The sequence below is a fragment of the Puma concolor genome, chromosome B1 (genome assembly GCF_028749965.1).
Source record: "Puma concolor isolate L17-30 chromosome B1, mPumCon1.1.hap2, whole genome shotgun sequence".
NCBI classification, from domain to species: Eukaryota; Metazoa; Chordata; class Mammalia; order Carnivora; family Felidae; genus Puma; species Puma concolor.
This window is the reverse complement of record NC_141670.1, coordinates 111,404,408-111,431,678: the sequence shown is the minus strand read 5'-3', so window position 1 is coordinate 111,431,678 and position 27,271 is coordinate 111,404,408. Positions and strand designations below refer to the sequence as shown.

General features: G+C 35.5%; 1 protein-coding gene across 23 annotated transcripts in view; it reads left to right on the top strand.

The window, feature by feature from the left end:
- The window catches only part of ANK2 (ankyrin 2), a 673,807-nt gene that overhangs the window by 527,657 nt on the left and 118,879 nt on the right, over positions 1–27,271 (top strand). For 20 of the 23 annotated variants that reach the window (XM_086704357.1, XM_086704361.1, XM_086704354.1 and 17 more), the window contains 9 exons: positions 1,761–1,859; positions 5,954–6,139; positions 6,585–6,608; positions 9,747–9,845; positions 11,083–11,181; positions 18,017–18,115; positions 23,447–23,644; positions 25,825–25,923; positions 26,090–26,188. In XM_086704357.1, the coding sequence (XP_086560483.1) occupies positions 1,761–1,859; positions 5,954–6,139; positions 6,585–6,608; positions 9,747–9,845; positions 11,083–11,181; positions 18,017–18,115; positions 23,447–23,644; positions 25,825–25,923; positions 26,090–26,188 (1,002 nt within the window). The remainder of the gene's footprint in view (positions 1–1,760; positions 1,860–5,953; positions 6,140–6,584; positions 6,609–9,746; positions 9,846–11,082; positions 11,182–18,016; positions 18,116–23,446; positions 23,645–25,824; positions 25,924–26,089; positions 26,189–27,271) is intronic. The other 3 variants (XM_086704350.1, XM_086704368.1, XM_086704365.1) reach the window with 1 other exon arrangement.

Here is a 27,271-nt window from a genome sequence, read left to right as displayed (position 1 = left end):
CTATTCCTGCATCCTACAAAATTGTCAATTCGTTCCTTTGACAATATTTCTTAGTTTAAAAATTTCCTCCTCTTTTGAAGTCTGCAGATTTTCTTTTGTAATCAAATTTAAAATTTCTTTTCTTATTCTACTTCTATATTCTGTATTTTTATATTTTGCCAGATCTTGGCCATCTTAAATAATGTTGCCACACTTAAACGATGCATATAGAAGAATTTTTCAAAACAGTTATTTTTTTCTCCTTTTATGGTTTTGAAAATCCCTTGTTTTTGCTTATTCTCATTAATGCATAGAATTTTTCAGGGAATCAACAACACGTAAGGCTCTGACATTGTTCTGAGAGAATTGTTAGATTTAAGAGTCTATATAGTGTCCCATGTTTTCTATTTTTTTACGAAGTCTTTTTTTAATGCGGTGTTACCTATTGCAAAGGATCTGATGAAAAGAAAATTTGCCAATTTAAACTTAATTTTAAACTCAAGCTGTATAATTTCAGTGATTCTTTTAACTGTGACTATGTAATAATGTTATAATATTACCATAGTATATGTTTCATTAAGGCAGATGTCTGTCTTATTTATCAGTGTATCCCAGTGATGTCCCAGCTACCAGTGGCTGGATTTTAGTAAATAACTGAATGCATGAATATGGGAGTTAATGAATGATAGAATTTCAGAATGGCTTTAAAAATAATATAAAGATATTCAGTATAAACCATATTACTTCAATCAGAATACTGAAATTTAGATTTTTTTAGAAACCTTTTCAATCAGATTTGCAATCACTCCTAGCCTATTCTGGAATGAGTAATAATTTATACCTTTAAAAGTGCTAATTAAACCGCATACATTCAAGATAATGGTGGCCTGTTTAAATAGTTTATGATTTAATAAAGTACAGAAGATAGGTGTCCCTGGGTGGCTCAGTTGGTTCAGCTTCAGACTCTTGATTTTAACTTAGGTCATGATCTCACCGTTTGTGAGTTTGAGCCTTGTATTAGGCTCTGCACTGACACCGTGGAGCCTGCTTGAGATTCTCTGTCTCCCTGTCTCTCTGCCTCTCTCTCTCTCTCTCTCTCTCTCTCTCTCTCATAAATAAGTCAATAGACATTTTTTAAAAAAGTAAAGGAGAGGGGCATCTGGGTGGCTCAGTCGATTAAAGGCTTCGGCTTCAGTTCAGGTCGTGATCTCACGGTTGTTGGGTTTGAGCCCCACGTCAGGTGCTGTGCTGACAGCTCAGAGCCTGGAGCCTGCTTTGGATTCTGTGTCTCCCTTTCTCTCTGCCCCCCCCCCCCCCAACTCGCACTCTCTCTAAGAAATAGATAAACATTAAAAAATTTAATTGAAAAAGTACAGAAGATACTATATAAATATTATTTTATAAATACACTACATATAATGAGAATTTATATGTATGCCATAGGATTATATTAAAATTCTAAATATCTTTAGTTTTAACAGTGTTAGGTAATGGGAAATGTAAATCTCTAGAACTGAAACGAAGATAGGGAATTTGGTAAATATTGTTTCCGTATCACTTTGTCCTCATTCTTTTAGGAATTATGTGTAGGAATTGGTTCACTTTGATTATAGCTAGTTTTATAATAGTAAATATATGTATACTACATTGTGAAGGTGTGTTATATGTATCATCATTTCAAAAGTTTACTTCGTAGTATTCTCTCTTTCCTTTTCTGGTATTCTTCCCTGGTTTAAACTTTACAAATGATTAAAGATGTCTTTTTTATTGTTTGTCCTCAGAATGGCTTCACTCCTTTATACATGGCTGCCCAAGAGAACCACATTGATGTTGTAAAATATTTGCTTGAAAATGGAGCTAATCAGAGCACTGCTACTGAGGTAAGACCATCAACCCAGAGGTTCAAATTCTTTGATCTTAATGTCCATAGTCTTTTTATCCAGCTGCAAAGGATCTCCATTATCTTGTCTAAAATATGCTAGAATGTTCATGGGGCACCTGGGTGGCTCAGTCAGTTAAGCATCTGACTTTGGCTCAGGTCATGATCGGGCTCTGTGCTGACAGCTCAGAGCCTGGAGCCTGCTTCAGATTCTGTGTCTCCCTCTCTCTGCCCCGCCCCTGCTCATGCTCTCTCTCTCTCAAAGAATAAACATTAAAAACAATTTTTTAAATAATAAAATATGCTAGGAGTGTTCATGTTACTTGTGTAACGTACAATGATGGCCGTGAACAAAGGACCCAGTGCACACAGTTGAATGAGTTTATGCCTTGATTTGGGATTCATGTCAACTTATTCTTACATGAACTCATGCTTCCATCAATTTGCCATTCTCTAGGTTTTGGGAGTTTTTATACTATTTTAAAATCAGATTACAGTAAATCCTATCCATCTCTTTTCATCACTATTGTATCTGTTAGGATCCAATTTAATTCTCTAAATGAACAATTTTTAATGATCAGAAATTATTCATAGGTATCTGTGTTAGCACAATTTTATGAGGAATGTGTGACAAAAATAAAGCTGTTCACATTTTCTGAAGCGCAAATTATGGCATATAGTTGTATGACTATGATTATAGCAACAATTAAATAGGATGTTCAAAGTCCATTTAGTATCAAAACATTCAGGACATCTAGACATAAGAAAGGGTTAGAGTGGGCCAGTTTAGAACATCACTTTCCTCTTCAAACTATGCATGTCCTCCAAGAAACAGACTTGCTTTGTTATTTTCTTTCTCATTTTTGCGTAGGCACGTTAAGGAGCAAGTTCAGTGGTTGCTTAGAACTGCGATTTCTAAGTGATCCTCCAGAAACCCTTGAGTTTGGAGAAACTGTCTCCAAACCACCACTGTGAGGTGGTGCCTTGTGGGGCCAAAGCTTCGAAGTGAGTGACACAGAGAAGGGAAAAAAGTTCCACTGGGTCATGCCACTCACTCCTCACCCCTTTCAACCAGATTATGCAGGCTCTGTTTTTCCTTTCTCATATTTTGTGCCTCCACTGATAGAACTTTAAAACTCCTGGCTTGGAGTGAGAGATGATTGATAGATGCTTGCCCTCCAGAAACTAAGTTGGTAACTTTTAACGTCTATTAAGGACTTCCTTTCTTTCTGAACGATTAAGTCTTTAGGTGAAATAAACATGAATTCCTTTCTATCCTGCCCTGGGGGAAGAGATCATCATAATCTATTAAATCCATTTCCAGTCCCTTTGGCAGAAAACTTTTTATGGAGCCAATTGCAATAACTTTCTGACAGCTTATTCTCATTACTTAAAAAAAAAAAATCCCAAGAAACCACTATTAATGGGGCCATGTTTCTTATTTATGACTGGAAAACACAACTGCCCAATGTAAAATGATTTCAAGTTCTGTATTTATCACACAGATTTTACACTCTTACCATGTGGGTAAAGTGTGATTTTTATGATTTGAGGCCTTTTTTTTTTTCTTTTTTCCTGAGACACTAATTATGTCAATGAGTAGCATATGACTATCTTCAGGTAAATCTTGAGTAACTATGTGAGACTCTATCTCTGTATCAGGACAACTGAGAAATGTACCAAAATAAGGAAATCTGTGTCTGTTTTATTTTAGTTTCTTGAATGCAGAATCACTTCCCCCAAGAAACCATCACAGTCCAGAGTTCTAGTCACCGGATAGATTTATTATTTCTAGTGTATGGTTTAGAGAAATTCTGCTTGCTGGTATTCATAGCTGTCTCAAGGCTCCTTTGGTGTAGCTCTCTGTCACATTTCAGTCTGGTTCAAAAAATATCCCTTTATATACACTGCATCAGCAGAAGCCATGTTGCACTGTGATTCTCAAAAAATGAAAACCCTCTCTGATTTCTACACAAAAATGCAGCTTTTGCGAGGGAATCGTATGAGGTTTGAAGCTTAGCTTAGACATGTTTATGCTTGTTGTTTAAGTTTTTAATCACTTAAATAACTAGAATTAATTTCTGACTGACTGGACATATATAAGCTTAGTTGATTAATTCCCCCCTCCCCTTTGCTGGCCCTAATGATTATCAAGTAACACGCATATGGACATTCCCTTTTAGTCTATCGTTCTGTAAAACCTACCATGTTTCCAGGGCTTTAGGACTGATTACTGTTTGATATTTTATATTGTATTGCCAGATACCTTGTACAGTCTCATGTGCACACGTGTGAATATGCCTAAAGAAGACCTTTCCTCTGTGCCCAAAAGTAGCCCTAATTTGTAAAAATTAACTACTAATCAAGACATTGTGACCACTTTAAAAAGCAGATAATCATGAGATTATTCAATACTTCCATGAAACTCATGTTTGAAAATAAATCTTTAAATATTTGAAATTTCCCATAATTATAGCAGTTAGCATTGGTAAGTAAACGATGAAAAATGAAGCTACTGAATTTTCATATGGGTTTCCTTTTTCATGGAGTTAGTTGAGGCGCTTGAAAAAATCATTTCAAATATTCATCCCTCCCTCATGAAGCATAGAATAGAATGAAATCCATGTGGTAGACATTGAAAGTTAAATTCTTTTAGGGGAATTCTCTGTCCCTCCAGTACTAATTTTATAACTCTTAACTCTCCTTCTTCCTGAACATTACCAAAATTGAAGGCTAAAAACTTTTTCATTAGGTTCTGTACTGTCAGCAAATGCCTTGTCTCTAAGAAAAAACAAAAACAAAGTTCATACTCTTTTCATATAAACTATCACAGTGTTGCAGGGGATAATCGAATATGTATATGATAATGAGCCTGTTCTTTCTTTCTCAACAGAAAACTTAATTTGTGCCAAAGTTCTAAATTTAGGCTACTATTTTTCATTTTACAATGCTACATGTTGTATTCTTACATTCTATTAAGTAATGTGTTTATCTAAAATTCAATTCTTATTAAAACAAATTCAAGTCTTTTTGTGGTAGTGCTATAGGAAATCACTTTTTCTCAAAACCCTACAGTTTAAAAAAGTTATCATTGAAAACAAATCGAGTAGTTAGATTATGGTAAATTGCTGTTGTCTCTAAAATGTAATCATTAATATACAATCTTATTGTCCTCATCTCTTCTATGAATGGAAACTTCTGAGACTTGTTTTCAAGTTTTTGTGGAGTAAGGGAGGTTTTAAAATACACAGAGCCTAGGATATATATGATATATATATAGATTTTTTTCTATTTGTCACCTTTCTACTAACTGAATACTTGTTTCTAGAAAGAAAACATAGTTTCCAAATTTACAAGCATGGTTATCCATCTACCCTTAAAATTCCTTTAACTTTGATGATCTGTGCTATTGTTTTATTTTTTTTTAACTTGTTGCCAAGTTGAGAATTAAAAATCTGTTTTTTCATTACCTAGCACATTGTATCTAAATGATCTAAGTAAAATAAAATTCAATGAAGTATATAATTAATGAACTAGCCTTATTTATCAAAAAGTTTTAGGTTACATTATGTTTCAAATTTGCCACATTAATTGGTAATAGCCCATTCCATTGATAATTATTATTGTTCTCCCCTAATCGATACAGAGACATTTAGAAGCTTGCATATTTAATTACAGAATTTATTTCCCTGTCTTAGCTACTGTATCTTTGCTTCTCAGTCAGACTTGGTCTCTCTTATTCCAACCCTTCCCACTTTTTCCTTTTGATTAGCCTGTATACTTAACGTTGGTTCCGATTTTTATTTTCCCATTCTAAACATACATTTAAGTTCACCTTATGTGAAGTATGCTTTGTTAGGGAATGCAGATGTTTTTCAAAATATTTAGAACAGAAGCTAGGAAAATAATCTGATGAAACCAGTCCATAGTACAGCATAGGACAGTTGATCATCTGCTTTAATCTTCACAGGAATATTTAATCCCTTTGCTTTTCTTCTCCATCCTAATTCTTATTTTAAACATTAGAGGCATTGCTTACAGTTGAATCCCATGCTTCCAAAATTTAATTGAGGGTTTTTCCTTCTATTTTGCTAGGATGGCTTTACGCCACTAGCTGTGGCACTCCAGCAAGGACACAACCAGGCAGTGGCCATCCTCTTGGAGAATGACACCAAAGGGAAAGTGAGGCTGCCGGCTCTGCATATCGCAGCGAGGAAAGACGACACCAAATCTGCCGCACTCCTGCTTCAGAACGATCACAACGCTGACGTACAATCCAAGGTAAAAGCTGAACACATTTGTGGACAGGAACTCTCCGGCTGCCAGCTTCCTCCTGGGGGATGATACAGAAGTAGGCCATGGTGATGATGCAAAATTACTTCCGGTCATCCTAAGAGATAAATTACCGTCGGAGGTATTTCAGAAAGAAGGGGACCGGCTGTTGGGTATAATAACAACAAAATTTAAGATAATTGTCTCTTAAAGATGGGGTTCAGCTTTTTAGAAATCTGCTTACTTATTCTATTGGTATGGAATAAGAAAGGTATGGAATAAGAAATGGAATTAGAAAGGTAAAATTGTATTGTATGGATAGCATTACGGATGTCTTTTCTCAGTAGAATGTATTTTGGAACAGTGTATCCAGTTGCAGTGAGCAGATTGACCGTTTACTTAATTTTGCACTGTGTAATATCTTCCCTCTTCTTCCCACACAACACTGCTTCAGATGATGGTGAATAGGACCACCGAGGTACAGTATTGTGGTTATACCAAAATATACCTTGTTTTTATTTATTTTACTTTTTTGCCCAGTTAGAATAAATGCTCACTAATTCTTACTAATGATTGGAATTTCCATTATTAGGAAATTGATTTTAGAGACTTTTCCCATAATTAAGGCAAATGAATAATTCAAAAATTTTAATGTAATATGTATTTGATGTTTTTTTAAATCAGTGAAAGTATTTAAATAGCTTACTAGAGTAGAGCATGAAACAGAGCTCCTTAATATGTATTTTACTGAGTTAGCTTTACTGTTAACTTTTTGCCAGTAAGAGATATGACCTTCTCTTAATGAAATTTCTCTGCTTAGAGTTTAGCAAAGTGAAATTTAAGGAGGTTTCTTTGCAACTGTTTTATCTTCTTATCTCATTGCAGTTGCCCTTTTCTTCCTGTACTTTTTAAACCACATTGCATATAATCAATAGTGATACCGAGCATATTATTATCGAAGCATTTGCTTTTATCTTGCTAAGTCTTAACAGTACTTGACATGAAATTATCTATTTTCCACATACCAAAGTAAGTCACATTGATCACCAAGAATATTCAGTTCAGAAGTCTCTCAGTAGTGTGTGTGCGTGTGTGTGTAGTCTTTCGACCATTGCTACTGAGATGCCTTCTATTGTTGAAAGTATATGATAAAAATTAACCAGTATTCAAAGGCAAATGACTGTGTAGATTGATTTTCACTTAGTTGAGGGGACTTTGTAGACTAACCTCTCATGATCACTGGGCTGTGGATCTAGAGAGGTTTTGAGCATTCATTTGGTATTTAGTAGTATTAGAGTATTTGTAAAATTAAAATCTTGTTTGTTAACAAATGTACCTATTGAGATATGAATATATTTGAATTAGTCATATTATTTCTTTTGTTCCATATCTGTACATGGGACTTAGGTCATAGATTTTTTTTAAAAAGGCCCAATTGGTTGGTGAAATTTCTCAAGACTAGAAACATATAAATTGATATCTTAATTGCTGGTTTTAATAACTTTAATTTTGTAGGTGATTTTTGGTGGTTGTTTAAGAGATGTTTTTGAAAGCAATATTGGCTGTAAACATTGTATTGAAAGCAGCAGTTTGGGAAGATTCGTACTGAGTTAGAAATATTTCTCTGAGGATAATAGAGTAACAAAGAGGGGAGCCCTTCCATTGATTCCCCTGTAGAAAAGTGAACTGAGCTTTCTACCTCCATGGTAACCAGGCAAGAGTTTCTCTGAGGGGCTTCTACGAGCCACATGTCGATCCAAGAGTCACAGTCTGAAGCATCCTCATGGACGGTTGATGAGGCTGTGTCAGACAATAAATTGGTTTATTTTTGCAAATCAGAAAAATAATTTGAAAATGATTCACCAGCAATCACTACGTTCTTTTCCTGAAGTGAAATTGTAACTTAAATGGTAGACTTACATTCAGGATATGTCTAGGTGGCAGGAACTATCAAGATACAAATGAAAAACTTCCAGTCAATTATTTCCTAAAATATAAAAATTTGACATTTTATAAAATAACAGCCAGGTTTTAGATTCATGTTTCCCTCCGTTTTGACATGAGTATTTGGCATCCTGTAGACACAAAAATATCTTTACCTCAAGTGTGGGATTTGGATTGATAGTTACTATTATTATTTTGTGTCTTGTTTCTCTACAGTTAGAAATCATTTGTAGCTAATTTGGTTGATAGCAGGGAGGAATTTCCATTACCTAAGATATCTGAATGCTTATTTAGTCCATTTAAAAAGCAAAATCAACAAAAACTATCAAATGAATAGAAAAATAATGGTTGTGATTCATATAATATTTCTTAAAAACAATATTATATACCTCAAAGTTCATTTCAAATAAAAGGGAATGATACAAATTAACCTCAAAGCTGCAGGATTTGATATCCAATTCTATAGGAACAGTCTTTATTGTTCCTCTCATCTTTTATTGAGTAATGAGAATTATGAAATTATGGAGAGCAAGAATAATAGATTTTTTAGCATTTTAATAATGAAAGAGTAAATATACTTCTTTTGTGAAAATGGCAAAAATTTCTAACTAAATTTCATCAGAATAAGGAATGAAAGAAAGTATACTTTTCTTCCATGAAGGTTTTCAGATTCATTTTTTAAATATTTTGAGAGTAGGAGTGCAGTTGGTTAAGCATCTGACTTCTGCTCAGGTCGTGTTCTTGTAGTTCATGAGTTTGAGCCTCTCATCGGGCTTTGCGCTGAGAGCGCAGAACCTGCTTTGGATCCTGTCTATCCCCCTCTCTGCCTCTCACTCACTCACACTCTCTCTCTCTCTCTCTCTCAAAAATAAATAAACATTAAAAAAATTCTGAAAGTAAACAGTTCTCTAATGTCCATACATTTGATTTAACTTGCTTATTATTTTATGTCAATATTATTGATAAAATTTGGTTTAATTAACATTCAAAATTGTGTTCAGCTAAATTTTTTTTTCTTTATTTTATATTTACATTGATGCCAGGTATATTATTTAATTTTTGTTTTTTTTAATTTTTTTCATTATAACAGCATAGTCTCACTAAACAGTTATTAGAAAAGACAGAAATATCATGACAGTGTAAATGATGTGGAATGAATTGTACACCTCTGTAAAAGTTTCTCACAATATTTTCATTGTTCCAAAGACACAATGTCAACTAATGTTGGTTTCTTTTTTAATTGAAAATCCCCAAACTAAACAAAACTATAGTTTTATGTCTTTCTCTGAAGAAAAAATCTTTAATTCATAATTATGTGAATTCTGTGGCTGAAACCTTATGTTGTTTAATCATATTCTGTTTTTCTCTAAAGCTTAACCAACTCAAGATACATGGTTTTGTATAAACAACAAATCTCATAGACAGATAAATCATGAAGCTAATTACAAATAATGTTGCCAAGAAACATAGGGTATTTATTTACCTGCTTATAGCCTTAGTTATTTACTATCTTGTAATACTAAAAGTTAAAGAGCTTTATTAAAGCATTTATTATCTTAATTGTATTGCTCACATGTTAGGTAGACAATTATGTGTGATTTTCTTCACTAATCCAGGGACTATAACAGATGGAGGTGAAATGATTTACTGTTATTCTCTTTGCTTTCCATAGAGTGGTTTTACCCCTTTGCACATTGCCGCCCACTATGGAAATGTCAACGTGGCAACTCTTCTTCTAAACCGGGGAGCTGCTGTGGACTTCACAGCGAGGGTATGGTTTAAAATAGTTTCTCATGTTAGATAGCAGTAAATGAGAATTTTATTAAAGTAAAAATGAATAACAATAAAGTTTTTTTTTTCCTTGACTGAATCTATGCTGGATATATTAGATTTTTCATTTTTTTTCTTTGCATCATAGCACATCATCATGACCCAATAAATGAAAAATAAGAATGTGTAAATTCACAGGCACACAAATAATTTGTAGTAGTTAAGGAGGATATTAGTTCTGACCTCAGTGTGAGTAGTTATATTTAAAGATCACTCCATGAATCATGAATGAGCAACTTCAAGTCAATAAACAATTAAACTGTTAAAACATTAATTATCAAATGTAAAAGAACATTTATACAGTGTTATGATCATTATGGGGCATATAATTTGACAGAAAAATATTTTTAATGAATTGAGAATGTGCTCATATAAAGAGTCTAACCAAAATACATAACAAGACATCATGTTGCATTATATGTTTAATGGTATGCTTTCACTGAAAGAATTCACTTACATGCTAATTACAAAAGTCAGTGTACTCAGTATGAATCAGTAAATGCAATATTTGAATATTTGCAAAATTACGACATATAAAAAATTAGGTACCTATTTTTGCCATAATGATGATATACGATAGCCAATAAAATAAATAACTACAATTCATATATATGGTGTTTTTGGCCCTGAGAAGTCTTCTGTATTGAAACTGTGTCGAGTTATTTACAAGTTGTTTTTCATACTGAAATATTCTGAAGAAGATGTTTTTAAGAATCTTTTTTTTTAACGGTTATTGAATATGTATATTTATATCCTGTTTTTAAGTATAGGAAACTTTAAGATGTCAGAATCTTTCAGTTCATGGATATTTTAGAAAGAGCGGTAGACTTTGGACTAGAGCTCTGTCCTAAGTAGAATCTGAAATTTTGTTTATTATGCGAAAGTGCTCCCTTTGTCCCTTGACAATGTGTACAATGTAATGTGTACATTCAATTCATATGTTGTGGTTATAGACAAACTTAATTATGCAGCTTCATTCCATTTTTCATTCTCTAACTATAGTGCTTTGTGGTTTGTGTGCTTTTTTGTTCCTTAAAAATCAAAGACATGAAACTTTAAAAACCTTGAATCAAATTACCACATGGGTCACAACCTTCTTTGTGCCTTTTAACACAAAATTTTCACCATCATGCCCTGTCATACCCAACATGCTCTTATTTCGTCTTCCCATGGTGTAGAATGGAATCACCCCTCTGCATGTGGCTTCCAAAAGGGGAAACACAAACATGGTGAAGCTCTTACTGGATCGTGGTGGTCAGATCGATGCCAAAACTAGGGTGAGTGTCTCTGTTCTTTGAATTTCCTACCATTTTTGTTTTTTTGTATTCTTGAAGCAGGCACCTTAAAATACCGGTGCTTAAATATAAACAATGCATTTTCAAGGAAATTGCTTTCTTGGATTCAATTTAAATTTCATACAATATTTAAAGGTTTCTCATTGTAAAGTGAAATTAATATTTGCTCGTAAGTGCTGAAGAAACAGAATGCTAGCTCCTCAATGAGACAGTTTTTTAAATCCATGCTTATTTTGGGGAACAAAGATCAAAGATTGAACGGAAGCATCTCTGATTATCAGCTGTACCTTTCAAAAACCCAAACTCATAAAAATACATTAAGCTTTGAGATTGTGGCTTTTACATAAAATATTTTAATACATGTTGACAATCCTTTGCTTCTAACTTTCCAATTTTTAGATCGTTTTTCTTAGGTGGTCATACTATACTGACCTGAACAAACAATCTGCTGTATGCTTATGGAACAAAGGCATATAGTTATTAGATTGCACCTTTAGTCAATCCAATTTGATACAAGTCAGTGCCCTTCATTCACTTCAAATTTGTTAAGTAAAATGTAATTCTGATTTTCTGTACTCCCAACAAATAGATAATAAGATAGGCAGGAGAATACAACTGTTAGAAGCGCAGCCTCTGAAGGCTGACTACCTGATTTCAAATTTTACTTCCACAACTTACTAGCCGTATGATATTGGCAGTTGACTTACTATCTTCTCTGAACTTAGGCTACTGTTGGTAACCTATCTCATATGGTTGTATGAGAATTAACTCTTAGATTCTTATTTTTTTAAAAGTGTGTGGGGGGGTCAATTACTTAGCTACTCATAATTTTTTATTATGTTACTGGAACTATAAGTAGTTACTTGTGGGGCGCCTGGGTGGTGCAGTCGGTTAAGTGTCCGACTTCAGCCAGGTCACGATCTCGCGGTCCGTGGGTTCGAGCCCCGCGTCGGGCTCTGGGCTGATGGCTCAGAGCCTGGAGCCTGTTTCCGATTCTGTGTCTCCCTCTCTCTCTGCCCCTCCCCCGTTCATGCTCTGTCTCTCTCTGTCCCAAAAAAATAAATAAACGTTGAAAAAAAAAATTAAAAAAAAAATAAGTAGTTACTTGCTTAAACATTAAACCAGTACTTCAATATTCGTTCTCTGGAATACATTTGCGTAATCATAGACTTCAGCAAAATTTTAAATATTCCTATAATGTGAACATTTTCAAATACACAGTGGTGTAAGAAGTCTATAAAAGATTGGGGAATAGGATGTATCCCTTGTGATATTTTATTCACTTTGTTTAATCCTGGGACTTTATATTTTCAGAGTCAAAGGACTAGGGATCAAATCTAGTTCTTTTGCAAATCTTGAGGCTAGCAAATGCTTTTATTTAATTAGCCTTATCATCTTTGTGCTTCTAAGAACTACACCAGTCCCAGACTGTACATTCTGTTTTTTAATGACCTCAGGAACTGTTGCTTTCATAATCTCATTTCTCTAAGACATTTGATCCAGATCATCGACGTCATATTATCATGTGGGAACTCTAGAGTGGTTTCCTTTGTCTGTCAAGATCTTTGTTGTAGTGTCTACTGTCTTTGCATTAGAGTTTTATATGATTTCTACTCTTTGCTGTGTTGGCATGCCTTTTCCCTTGCTGTGCTGTAGGTATGCAGAATTTGGAACAATTATGCACAGTGTTTCATGCCTTGCTTACTTGTTTTTCATTTTTAAAGGACAGTTTCTGTGCCTCCTCTTTTAAATATGTTATTAACATAATGTCTCCCTTTACACTTACCTCTCCATTTCTATTGAGACTCTCTAATAATTGAGAGTACCAATGGAAAGAAAGCACTTGGCAAATGCAACAGAATTTTATCTTGGCCAATGTCTTCAAAATCCGCATGCTCTTGTTAGTATTTTTCTGGAGTATTCATTCATTTTGAGGCAAGTGATTTTGTTCTTATCGATCATTGCAATATTTGCTTAGTTCTTTAAAAGATGCTCTAATTTGCATAGCCTACATACATTTGCATATGTAATTTAAGTCTAACTCCAATTAGGGAGTGCGTTTTCATAAAAAGCATACTAAGATATGGAGAGAAATGGATTCTTATGCTAGTTCTGCCATTAACTAATTGTTCTTGAGCAAGTTAATCAAATATAAGCTTTGGTTTCTTCTGTAAAAGGAATATTTGGGCTGTATTTCATCCAATGAAACTTTTAGATATACAAATAAGTTGAATTTCATTCAAGAACTTATAAATCAAAAAGTAGATTTTATAATTGTATACATCGTGTGGATCTTCTGTTCATTCATTCCCTAAACAGATAGTTTTTGAGTTCCTACTTAATGCCTAGAGATACAGCAGTTAATATGATAGACTAGGTCCCTTTACTCACAGAGATGCAAATCGATAGTACCCAAAGAATTAGATTAGCAGTATGCTAGTAAAAGTTTACTAATTGGCTTTCAAAAAGCAAACTCTGATTTGGAGCTTTTGCCTTTGCTGACTTCTGTAGTGTAAATAGTCCCCATACCTCCATCATGGCCAGTGAGAGCTACCAATAGGGTATCACTGAATACAAAATTGGGAAGAGATGTGCAAAAACTTGGCTCTCACTAGTTTGTGTGGGTTGGCTCGGGCACACCCCAGGATTGAGTACAGAACAGTATTGAATGGTGGTACTGAGCTTTTCCTGCCGTAAGTTAAAATACTTCCTTATCTCTAAGAAGTAGGATTTTAAAAGCAATTGAATTCTTTTAATTCTGGCTGTAACTAAAACAACTATATCTTTCTTACCAAAGGCAAAGTCAAGTACTGAAATCAAGGACTGCGGTCTGGAATTTGGAGGCTGGTTCTGCAACTATCACATTTTATTATTAAAGTAAAAGGAATCTGGTTAGCTTTCTCTTTTGTCTTTTGAAAGTATATTTTAAAACAGAAAAATTTTACATTTACTGTTGACTGCTTTTTAGGTAGTACAATGGAGGCTCTACATAAGGAATTAAGAATAATATTTTTTTTTCATTTTTTATCATAGAGATCTCAGTTTCTTGTAGCAAACATACTAGTCGTAAACATTCTCAATCTAGTATATTCTATCAAGGATTTTCCACCTGATCTTCTCATTGTTAATCTTGTATATATGGTTTTCATTATCTAGAGAAAAGCAGAATATGTAGAGGCTTTCAGGTAATTAAAAAAAATCTTGCCCACTGATCCTTTCCCACTTTTGCCAGCACTTTGTCAATCATTGAGACATTGTGCATGTCATTGACATTCTCATCATTGACTGGGATCTAGTGGGAACCTGAGACATTTTCACCAGAGCTCGGTTTTCTGCTATCTGAAAAATCTCACGTTAATGTTAAAAACATTAACAGGAATTTCATAGCTGGTTTAAAATGGTATTACTAATCCAGGTTTTATTAAGAACATTATTCTGTCTTTATTTTTAAACTTATATATTATTTATATGTGGAGATACTCCATATAAGGTTAAATTATTGAAATGCATGTTTCAATGCAAACGATGAAAGTATACAAAAACATTAAAAGATGATGAACAAAAACCAATATATCAGAAAAAGTGTTCATAATTATTAAAGCAACAGCAATAGTGGCCACCAATTGTCATATGCTCACTGTTCTAGGCCCCCTGCTAAGTACTCTACAAATATTTTATTTCCTTTTCCTAACAGTTTATGAAGTGTGTATTATCTGCTTGTTGAGAAAATGTGGAGGCCTTCATTTGAGAAATGAGACTCCCAACGGGAAAAGTGACTTTCAGAGGAGTTATGTAACTTGACCTAGGATACACAGGGTAATAATTACAAGAGCCTGTGTTCATACACAGACTTCAGGCTACATCTACAATCTAAGCAGAGGGGAGGAAGGGAAAAGATAAGGAAAGAACTGGTTGTAAAAAGCTAATGCTGTGGGCTATCAACTGGAAAAATGGTGTCCCTCTAATGTTGATTGATTTAACCTATTAGGGATTATCAACATCATGGTGTGATATGAACTGATTCTAGTGAAGAAAGAAAAAGAACAAAAGGAAAGGAACTGTGGGAGGGGAGGAATGTAAGCTTTAAATACGGTCTTAAGAATTTAAGTTAAAAAAGGTATTGAACAGATCATTGCCCCTAGGAGTTGAAAAAAGTAAACAAAAAAGTCCTGGAACACAAAACCTTGGTAAGATTCAGGGGGTGGCAGGCAATAATGAGACACTGTACTTATAGGAAATATGTAAAATCTATTCAGATTGAGCATGTTGGGAAACTTGAATTTAGTATAATTCCCATATCCTTGATAAGGGTAGATAAATTGCATCAGATTTAGAATCAATGTAATCCTTACTGTTCTTTGACGTTCTTGTGTGTTTTTAAGTGTTCTCTATATTTTCCTATTGTTATTCTGAGAATATCAGAAGATTTCAACATGATTATACAATGAATATTTCATGTATTCTGTAGGAAAAATACCTATTCTAAAAACGATTTAAGGCAGAGTCCCCTCATCTTTCAAACAAAGGTTGTAAGTTAAACAGGATAAGAAGAATTATCCCCATTTTATGTATTGTGAAGTTGAGCCTCACAGAGAATATCCATAGTGGCTGATCTGAGACTCACACCTGAAGCTCCCTGATTCCAGAGCCCATTTGCTGGACCATTGCATATAATGCCTTCATTCACTACAGTTGATTTCTCAAACTCTAGTTCTCCATGGAGCCCCCACCAAGAATATGTTTGAGAAATCAAGCTATATCTAATAGTTATATAAATTAAGTAGCAACTAACGCTCTGTACTTTAACCACAAGGTATGTTATCAAGATACAAAAGCACAATCATCTTAATCGCTTTGCCTGCACAGTTACTTTTTTTAGACTCCTCTCTGGCAAACTTTAAAATAACTTGGCATCCCAACTACAGTAGTTAAATACTTTTTTTTTTCTGGAAAGGCAGTCTTTTCGTGCTAATTCCTACATATCTAAAATTGCAAGGTCTATTTTGGATATTCAGTATCTTAATACTAGCTAAGGAGATTTAACAAAGCAAAGTATCATTATAATTCAAGGTTCTAGACCGGGGCACTTGGGTGGCTCAGTCAGTTAAGTGTCTGGCTCTTGATCTCGGCTCAGGTCATGATCTTGTGGTGCCTGAGTTTGAACCCCACCTTGGGCTCTCCGCTGACAAATAACTCAAGGTCCTAGCCAGGACCAGAGTGCATGTTCAAATATGATCATTTGAATATGGATTTATTAAAGGATCTGTTTATAACATTGAGGGTGGATTGTAGGGAAGGCACAAAGGATAGTAGAGTATCCCCAGAGCTACCAACAGCAGGGCTCATTACCAACCCTAGGCCTGCAAGGTGAGAAGTAGGTTGCCAGAACTTCAAAGGAGAAAACTACATGATGGAGGCTGCTTTGGCAGGAGCATAATATTTGGTAAAGAGACACAGCCAGACTAAGGAGATCCTTTACAGAGTGGCTTCAGGTCTTGCTGCATTTTCCATAGTCAACCAGAAGCCAGAGGGCAAGGTGGCTCACCAATACAATCTAGAGTTCTTTCTGTCCGACGTGGAGCAGAGGAGAGAAAGGTAGAGCGTGGATCTGGAAGGTGAAGGGAAAATACCTAGCATAGGATCCCAGAATGTTGGGATAGGAAGAGTGTTGTGATTCAGATGACTTATATTTATTAGGGGGAAAACATAATTCAGAACAATGGTCCTGGAAACAGAGACACAAAAGATAAGCTATTAGAGTTCTGGAAAATTCAGCTTTTGAAGTCCTCTTAATGTCCCCATCCCTCATTTTCTCTGAATGCTACCTACCTTCTCAATGTCTTTCCCCATGACAATCTTTTTTTTCCCTTAAGCTTGAAATCTCTAGTTAATTTATGTACTCAGGATTTCATTTTCTCTCTCACTTCTTACCCATCATTCGTACATTTTGCCTGATATTACCCATGCACTCTGCTCTCTGACCATTTCACCCTAAAGAGAAATAAAATCCAAAAGACAGAGGGAATTTGAGGATTTCTCTGGAATCAGAAACTACCTGAGAAGCATCAAGGTCTGAAAGTTTTATAAGTAACGTAACACACAGTTGTGCCATAATTCTGTTTGACACCTTTTTAATGCTATTATTATTAATAACAAATTTCACCTCTGAGAAATAACTATGTAGTTTTTAAAATGTTGAAAAATATATGTGGAAACCTTTAGAAGAATGTGAAAAACATGACTTTCTTCTCATGAGCAGCAGGGAGCATTTTAGGAGAATTTATAAAACTAGTAACAATTCAAGAGATGACATAGATGGACAAATTAGGTTAAGAAGAATTTGGGGGTAAAATTGTGTTAGGGCAACCAAAATGAAAATAGTTTAATGATATAACATCTGGTTGTAGTTTCAAGCAAGTAGGGTTTTCAAGTTTGACAAATGCAACAAACTCTGCTTTTCCATCTTCCCAAACAGGGAAACACAGGGCCAACAACATGTGTTTTTACATTGAGCCTCTGCATGTGAGATCTCGCTTGCCTACACCCTCACTCTGTTTCATCCCTATCTTTCTTTTTCTCTCTCTTGCCCTCTGTCAGGATCTCTCACTGTCTTGTCTTCTTCTCACTCTTCTCCTCTATCATTTAACTAATAGCAGTTCTATTACTGATGTATTGAATCACTAGGAACAAGTTCAGGAAACCTTCTCTTTGAAGTGGCATAAGAGGCGATCTTTGTGTGTGTGTGTGTGTGTGTGTGTGTGTGTGTGTGTGTGTGTGTTACGTTAACTCAGGCTTAATTCTTCAATTCTTTGGACAGGATGGGTTGACACCCCTTCACTGTGCTGCAAGAAGTGGACATGACCAAGTGGTAGAACTTCTGTTGGAACGGGGTGCTCCCTTGCTGGCAAGGACTAAGGTGGGTCATTATGGGTAAGATGGGTCGAAAGAACTCTTTAAGCCACTTTTTTGAATATGTCTTTTCTTCTTGAAATCAAAGCATTAATCAAGTATTTCCTAATTACTCAACAATTGCGTGCTAGAAATGAGGAGTGTATATCAAACTGTTTTAAAGTTATTTAAAACTAAAAAATACAGGCATTAAAATGTATTGAATGTATACCTTCAAGTTCTTTCTATATTTTTACCACAGATGGAAATTTGAATATATTTCTATTATATGTAAATGAGTATATTGTATATAAATGAGAATATTCCTTACATTCTATACGTCTGTACTTTTATGATTCTGTGGGATGCTATAAAATACATATAAAATTGTCTTTTAAAGTAGCACAATTAGCAATACAAGATATTCTTTTGGCTCTCTAATCTTTATCTCTTAGGCAATACTAGTAAAAAGAATTACTTATCAATGGTGTTGGATGATTGTATTTAGGATTAGTAGATGACATGGAAAGCACAGTTTAGGATAGGCCATCTTCGAAGAACCATTAAAGAAGCCTAACATTCTCTATGGCACAGTACATCTAGCATTTCTTGTCTTATTTCATCTATATGCTCAACTATGAAGAAAACTCTAACCAAAACCTGCACCGGGAACTGATTTGTTGGAGGTTTTCATTACAAAATGTATTTTACAAGCATTATTACTGTGCAAGTCCCCATTTTCTAGTCACTCTTTGGGTTACCAAGGAATATCATGAGATACAGATAAAAAATAATCACACAGAACTATTTTATAGCATATGCAACAATTGGATCCTTAACACAAGAAAAATTTAGACAAAGGACACTTCTTATGTTTTCTCTCTATTCTACCTCGCCGAGCCCCTGAACAGGATTGGCACCAACTGATGCTTTTACTAGGGTAAACTGAGAAGAATAGACAGCCAAAATAAGCAATTTTTTTTTGTATTATATTTTAATTGAATATTTATTTGAAATTATTTGGAGCAAAACCAAGCCCACATATTTAAAATATGTGTAGAATGAACTTAATCTTTAAAGCTGTGCCCTATAGGCCATGAAATGGTAGTTTCAAATCATATGTATTATTTTCATTCTCATACTGATACCATGAGTGTTGTAGAGTTTTATCTTTAAAATGTGACATTTTGGGCTGGATAATGCAGAGATAATTGTAGAAAGTTTTGTGGAGAAAACTTATTGAAATTTAAATGAAAATAACAAAATTTCACCAGTCATGTTGCAACCAATAAAAAACATATATCAAATTGAGAACAGACAGATTTGCTTTTCCACAAACTATAAAATAGTCTTGTCTACAGAGTTCACCTAAAATTGTCATGTCACTAATGAAGACAATGGATTACCTAGATGAATTTTTTACTGGCTTTCTTATAATATCAAATATCACTTATATGTAAGGATGTAGCATAAAGTATCTGTGACTGCATGATTGTATCTACTCATTTATTCAGTCATTTATTCATCCATGCATACAATTATCATAGTGAGTAGCTACAACGTGCCAGGCAGTGTTCTGATCACTAAGGAACTATCAAGGTAAATAATACACAGTGTTTGTTCAAGAAGCTCAAAATTGAGTGGGTAAGATAGATAAGGAGATAATAACAAAAAGTAGAGCTATGTTCAGGGTAAAGAACAGAGAGAAGATGAACTAATCAGGTTGGCAAGTTGATACCATAAGCCTGTGAGTGGAATAGGCACCTAATGCCAGACTATTCTTCCTCTTACATAAAACTCCTGGTTTTGAATCATCCATTATTCCTCCTTGAAGCAAATATTCATCTATCTAGTCACTCCCCCCCTCCATTCTTTGAAAATGCTAGCTCTTGGCAAACTGACTCTTCACCACAACCCCTCTTCTAATACATGATGACTTTAATGATCTTGGCCACAGCTGTAGATGACCTTTCTGGTTGGCCTCTCAATTTGGTAACTGTAAACCCTGTGTAAACCCCCCTTTCTGTGTCTAACCTCTGACTCTCCAAACACCCCTGTATGTTTTAGCTACTTTTCTCTGGAACCCCAACTCTAGAAATGTGTTTATTCTTCTGAGTCCATCAGCCACTGTTTTACTGTCCCTCATTCACTTTTATGCCCTCACTTTTGCCCAGCATAATCATTCATATCACTCCCTGACATATTCATGCTCACTTGCTATATTTGACCCTGATCAAATCTTGCAGCTGAGTGTGGTGGCAGAATACACCCGGCCGTACTGACTGGGTTCACTATAAATTCATAATTGCTCACCTCAAGTTGACCTTTAATGCTGCCTGACAATCACGATATGTTTCCCAAGTGTGTTCGCTCTTACTCCCTGTTACCTGACTGTTCTATACTTTTTTCTTTCTTTAGACTTCTTTCTCTGTTGTCACTTCTCACAGCACTGACAAAACTGAAGTAATCAGAAGATAATTTCTGTAGACTCCTGTCTTTCTATCTACCAATTACGTGAATCTGTCCATATAGTCTACGTTCTCTCCTCTTGCTATCGTCTGACACAGTTGCTTGCTCCTCTCTTCTCAAAACACTTTCCTTTCCTTATTTGTCTTCTGGGACATTACACCCCTCTGTCTTTCCTTCTGCTTAGTCTCCTTGCCTGTCTCCTCTTCCCTCCCACGTCGCTGAATGTTAGAACCTCCAGAGCTCACTTTGTTTATTTGTCTATCCATACTCACTAAGAAATCCCATCCAGTTTCATCTTTAAATACAACTTATACGCTGATGACACACATCTATGTATCTCCAGAGCTCTATATTGTAGATGTCAACTTACCATTGCTGCATAGATGTCTACTGTGCATCTCAAATTTAGTACGTTCAAAACTCAGCTGCTGATATTTCCCTCACCCCTGCTCCTAATCCTTCTTGTAGTCTTTTGATCTCAAATGATGTTTATTATCCCATTCTTTCAGTTTCACAGGTCAAATACATCATGCAGTGCTTGACTCTCCTCTCTCTTCATATCCTATCACTAAACCTTGTCACGTCTTCCCTCAAAATACCTCATAATTCAGCAATTTCTTAACAGTCTTATTACCACCCCCCTGGTCTAGATCACTATCAACCCTACCTCAATGATTGCAAGAGATGCTAATTTGACTCCCTTTTTCTCATTTAACCCCATTCGGTATATTCTCAACAGAACAACCAGAGTAATCCTGTTGTCTTAAACCTTCCAAAAGCATCCCAGCTCCCTCCAAGTAGAAATCAAAAAGTCTACCCTGCCTTGTAGGTCTCTTACCTGAGTTGCTCTCCTTATTCACTCCTCTTATTCACATGTCTTCAGCTGCATTCTGCTCCCTACTGTTTCATCAGTCATGCTGGTGGTCTCAACCGGACATGCTTGTATTTGCTTTTCCTCATCCTCAAATATTCTCCCACAGATGAGCAGGACCAGCTCTCATACTGTCATCATGTCTTTCACCAAAACTCACCTTGTCAGCGAGGCTACTTCTGGCTAGCCTATCCACAGTGCACTCATATACACAAACTCCCTTGGCCATCCAATGCTTTAGTGTTCTTCTTAATACTGGTGGCCTTCTGGGGCGCCTGCATAGCTCAGTTGGTTAAGCATCAGATTTCAGCTAAGGTCATGGTCTCCCAGTTTGCGAGTTCAAGCCCTGCATGGGGCTCTGTGCTGGCAGCTTGGAGCCTGGAGCCTGCTTTGTTTCTGTGTCTTCCTCTGTCTCTGCCCCTCCCCTGCTCACACTCTGTCTCTCTCTATCTCTCAAAAATAGATGTTAAAAAAAATTAAAAAAAAAAAAAACAAAACACTGATGGTCTTCTAACATACTATATATTTTAATTCTTATTCTTTTTGAATTGTCTGTCCACCACACGTTACCTCCATGAAGACAGGGGGTCCGTCTGTTATGTTTCTAGTTGTACCCTCAGTACTTGATCAGAACCTAAGTAGGTATGCAGTAAATATTTGTGAAATGTAACAAAGAATTAATTGCTGAAGATTTTATTTTCCACATAACTTTTAAGTGGATAAAACCACATTAAAGATTGATAGACTGTCAGAGACACATGTCACACATCACCCCAGATACTGCCAAGGCCTGAATTTCTTCTACACTTTGCCCTTATGCTATCTCCCCTCCAATGCATAAATACCTTCTCATCACCCTGCTCTTCTAAGTTATTTCAAGAATTTTTTAACATAAAAGCAATAATTATGGGCAGAGTATTAAAAAACAAAGAAAGTATATTAATAATTTCAGAACCGCATACTTCTGCCACCCACAAATCACAAGTGAAGACTTTGCTGTATTTGGTTTCAGTTGTCCCTCATTGTTGAAATCACCTTCCTTGTTGAGAATATCAGGCCTTCAGCACATTCTGGCTTTTTATCCAGACACAGTTTCTACTTCTTTGAATGTAATGACTTCCAAGCTGGGTACTTGGTCAACAATTATTCCCTAGTCACTGTATTTGCATTGCTTATTAAGAAAATACTCTTTTTTAATGGGCAGATGTTTTCTAATTTAGTTTCTGCCCTAATTTGACATGTTTTTTCTTATAAGCTTATTTATTTAAATTTTAAAACGAGTGTCGTACCTAAACTGATAATCCTCAGTGAATTACCCTCCTATCTTACATTCCTGCTATTGACCTTCTCTGACAATTAAGACTAACGCTGTTTTGGGCACCATCAATGATAATAAATTCATATTATTTTCAAAATTTAAAAGCTGGGAGGTCATTGGCACATGATCCACATTTGTCTCACACTTTTCAGCCCTTACCTGACTGCTTTCTCCAAGTCCAGTTCATGTCTCATGATAGGAAAAAAGGAATTCTAGAATTTCAGAGCAGCACGGATCTAAGAGATGATCAAAATATCTTTCTCTCTTTGATGAACCCACTTTCTCCTCCTTCATCCACACACCCCCCCCCCATTTAGAAGTAAAGAAAATCTTGCAGAGAGATTAATTGAATGGAATCGGATACAAATAATTTCAGCATCAGCCATCGCTTGTTTTAAATATCTAACATTGCCCTAAGAATTGTGAGAGCCATCTGAATTGCCACACAATATCATGTATTCATTCACAAAAGACGTATTAATTTCTGTTTTGCCTAAAATAGCATAATTATGAAATTAAATGTTCTCTTAGCTTCCCTCAGCACCTCACACAGTCTACCATACATTTAGATGTCAAGTGGAGATTATTTTTCCCTCTGCTACCAACTGTACCAGATATCAAGAATTGACTTTGCTGTGTTTCACAACCTGGAAGTCATGACTGAAATGTGGACTTGGTCTTGTTGTGTTTTCGATATGCAGAATGGGCTGTCTCCACTTCACATGGCTGCACAGGGGGACCATGTGGAATGTGTGAAGCACCTTTTACAGCACAAGGCGCCTGTTGACGATGTCACCCTAGACTACCTGACGGCCCTCCACGTTGCTGCACACTGTGGCCACTACCGTGTCACCAAACTCCTTCTGGACAAAAGAGCCAATCCAAACGCCAGAGCTCTGGTAAACCTGGCCTAGTCCACATTAACAGAATAGAGACTGAGATCAGTATACCATAGTGATTGATCAATGGTGCACCAGCAAAGTGTGGTTACATATATGAAGTTAATTCTGCTAAGTTTGTTGCCTCCTACAAGTGGCCTGCCTACCTCATGCCTTCACAGTTTGCTATTAAATGATGGTGAGCGAGGATAGATTTAGGAAAACACCAAGGTACCATTTCCACAACTAGCAAGCTTCAGATAGATATGAAACTTCTGTAGTGGTAAGCACTTTTAAATGGAAAATAGAAGTTGAAAATAGGAAATCACAAAATAAATTCTAAACACCTCTATACCAAGTCAGAATGAAAGTGTGGAAAAGTTGAATGTTATTAATCCCTATTTGGGGAAAAAAATGGTTTTAAAGTGCTGAGTAGGTTTGACCATGTTAAGAGAGGGTAAAATGTAAGCCTGCAAAGAGTTCACTTAGAGAATTTCCTTACTGACCTGATTCCCCAAACACAGTCTAATAGAAAAGTGATGCTTAGCACTTTCCTGCTTCAAGAAACATTTCATATAAACTATTATGGGAATTGCTCAAGAGAAATCTACAAGAGGCTGTCCCTAGAGCAGCATATGTATTTCCCAAGGTCTAATATTGAATAAATCTTCCTTGCTTCACTTATATTCTAACAATAATCGTTGGGAGTATTAGGCATGTACTAATTTATGCCTCTTGTTTCCTAATTCTCAAACTAAAAGCAATCCTTTATCCTATACATGTACATGGTTTATGCCAGTTAAATTAGTCTTCAGATAATATTTAAAATGAGAGAGTGCCATGAGAAGTATTAAATAATAAATCTTATTTTTATTAGAAAATTTTCCATTGGAATCAATTTATTCCTAATTGCCCAGGAAGCAAATATATTTTTAGGGTTATATGAAATTATGTAAGGATATTTATTTTCTTATAAGGAGGAAAATACTCACTTTCATTTGGATAGTGGTCAATAAGCTTATAAAATATTACACTCTCATAATTAAAAGTCACTTAAGTGCTACACATACATTTGGCTATTTATACCTGGCTTACTACATAGCTTATAAATGGGAAGTGACTTGAACATCGTGAAGAATAATAAGTCATTAGGTTAAGTAAGACAATATGCTTTCTTGAGAACTGCTAATGTAGAAAAATATTGACTGATGATCAGTCCCCATTCGGACAAGCAAAGTAACTAACTGGCAGAACAGATATAGCCATTCTGTATGTAGGGATCATTGTTCAAATGATAATTGTTCAAAGGGATAATTGTCCAAATAAAATTATAATACTTACACATAAGGGTTAAGCATGGGACTAATTAACAAATTTTTATGTAATTGCCCCCAATTCCTACACATTGCCTAGTTTGGAAAGTTAAAAACCGTCTTAGAGACATCTCCACATTCCTTTGCCTCAGAGATATCTTATTCCACTAATTCCAGAAATTCTCCATACTTGTCTTGAAAACATTCAAGAACTTAATAATCATATCTTTATAAAATGATAAAACTGAAAATGTTTTAATGTAAGAAATATAACTTCTGGATATAAAATATTATCAGCATAATTATTTCTGCTAATACACAACAATTCCTTATAAAAATTTCTTAATGGAAGATATATAACTTTTGGAGGTAAAAATTATTAGCATAAATAATGATTTCTGCTAATTTGCAACACCCCCTGCCTGAAGATGTTAGCGAAGCTGAAACATTTATTGTAGAGGCAGTCATGCTTGTAGAGTTTTGAAGTCAAACAGGTGAACAGTTTTTATGCCCTAAGAAATGGTCTTTCATCAGAAAAATAGATGTTTACCTTCCATGCACCTTCAAGCCATTTCATCACCTGACCAATCAGTATACTTTAAAACATCTCAGAACTTCTGGTAAGGAGGCCCATGCAGTGTTCTTTACTTTTGTTTTTCTCTGTAACCACACGAATAGAATTCTATGCAGGCCCCCCACATATAAACAAAGTTCGGGGCCTACGGGAGCACATACCACTTTTCTTTCCAAATTTCCAACACCTACAGCATTTGAAAAAATGGTAACATTACGTGACGATGTAACATTATTGCCTGCAATGTGCCAGCATGGAGTTGCGTGAGGATCGTTTCTGCATGTTTTCAACTAACTTGATTGTCTTTTGCACAGAATGGTTTTACTCCACTGCACATTGCCTGCAAGAAAAACCGCATCAAAGTCATGGAACTGCTGGTGAAATATGGGGCTTCAATCCAAGCTATCACAGAGGTAGAAAAATGTTTCAGCCTGTCACGAAACATTCCTTCTCTTACTCCTTCTTTCCCTTCCTGTCCCCCATCTTCTGTCCTCTTTACTCAAGTGTTATTTATCTGAAGAAGTCCCCAAAGCCCCCACTGGTGCAGAGGAGTAAAACTGCTGTTGCTTTGTTTCGCAGTCTGGCCTCACACCAATACATGTGGCTGCCTTCATGGGCCACTTGAACATTGTCCTCCTTCTGCTGCAGAACGGAGCCTCTCCAGATGTCACTAACATTGTGAGTATGGCTTGGGTCAGAATAACCACAGGGAGAAGGAGCGAGAGGAAAAGAGAGTATGGATGTGTGTAGGGATGTCCGTGTGTATGTCATCATAGGTAGAGCAGCCGAGTTTTGAGAAGAGCCTCCATAATAACAAGTTATTAAAATAATCACCAGACCTTCGCTGAGAACAATAGTGTTAGAAAATAGAATGTAAGCTGTGGAAGCTGTTTCAGCTTCCTGGTGCAGATGGATTAAACATGCATCGTAAATCCATTTATTAGAACAAAATACATTCTGAAAGCTCCTCAGAATGTGAATGAATAATTGATTGGAATAAAATCTTAAGGACACATTCTAGTTGCTTGAGTGAATTGTATTCCGGGTTATTTTGATTGTCGTATGAAGTCAGTACCACAATGACTCATAGCAGATAGTTAACCAGAGATAGACACATATTATGGATTTTCATTTGATATCAGATTCTTCCTCTTTCAATAACATGGACTTTTCATTTTCTAACCTTACTTTGATTTTTCATTTTGATTTGATTTTGTTTGCTAGAGTGGAGCCTCTCTTACCTGAAATAATTATACCATTATGACTTTTTCGTGTATCTTGAAATGAATGTTGGTCTCCAGACAACGTTTATTCTGCCAGGGACTACTGGATGTCCCAGAATTCTTCTGCCTAATCTGAATTAGGATTTTAACTTCCAACTTCCTTATGTTTCTTTAATTTTCTTGGAGTCTGCCACTTTAAACTTTGATCGTTGAATGCAAAATTTCTCCTTACTCTGCACAAGGTGTAGTCAGTATTTAGAGCTCAACAGGGGGCCACTGGAATATTGAGATTTTTTTTTAAGTATGCGATAGAGATAACTCTCCCCCAATAAGCATCAGTGCTTATTATTGAGTCATATTTTCAAAAGCAATTGATTGACTACCGTTGTTAAATTTTGGTATATCATTCCATTTGAGTTGTGAAACAGAATGTTTTCATTTGCATTCCCTCTCACTTGTTCATGTCTTTGCATTTTACACACTATTTCTGTGCTAAGTTTCTGATGCATGGACAAAATCCATGTGAGATGAATTGATT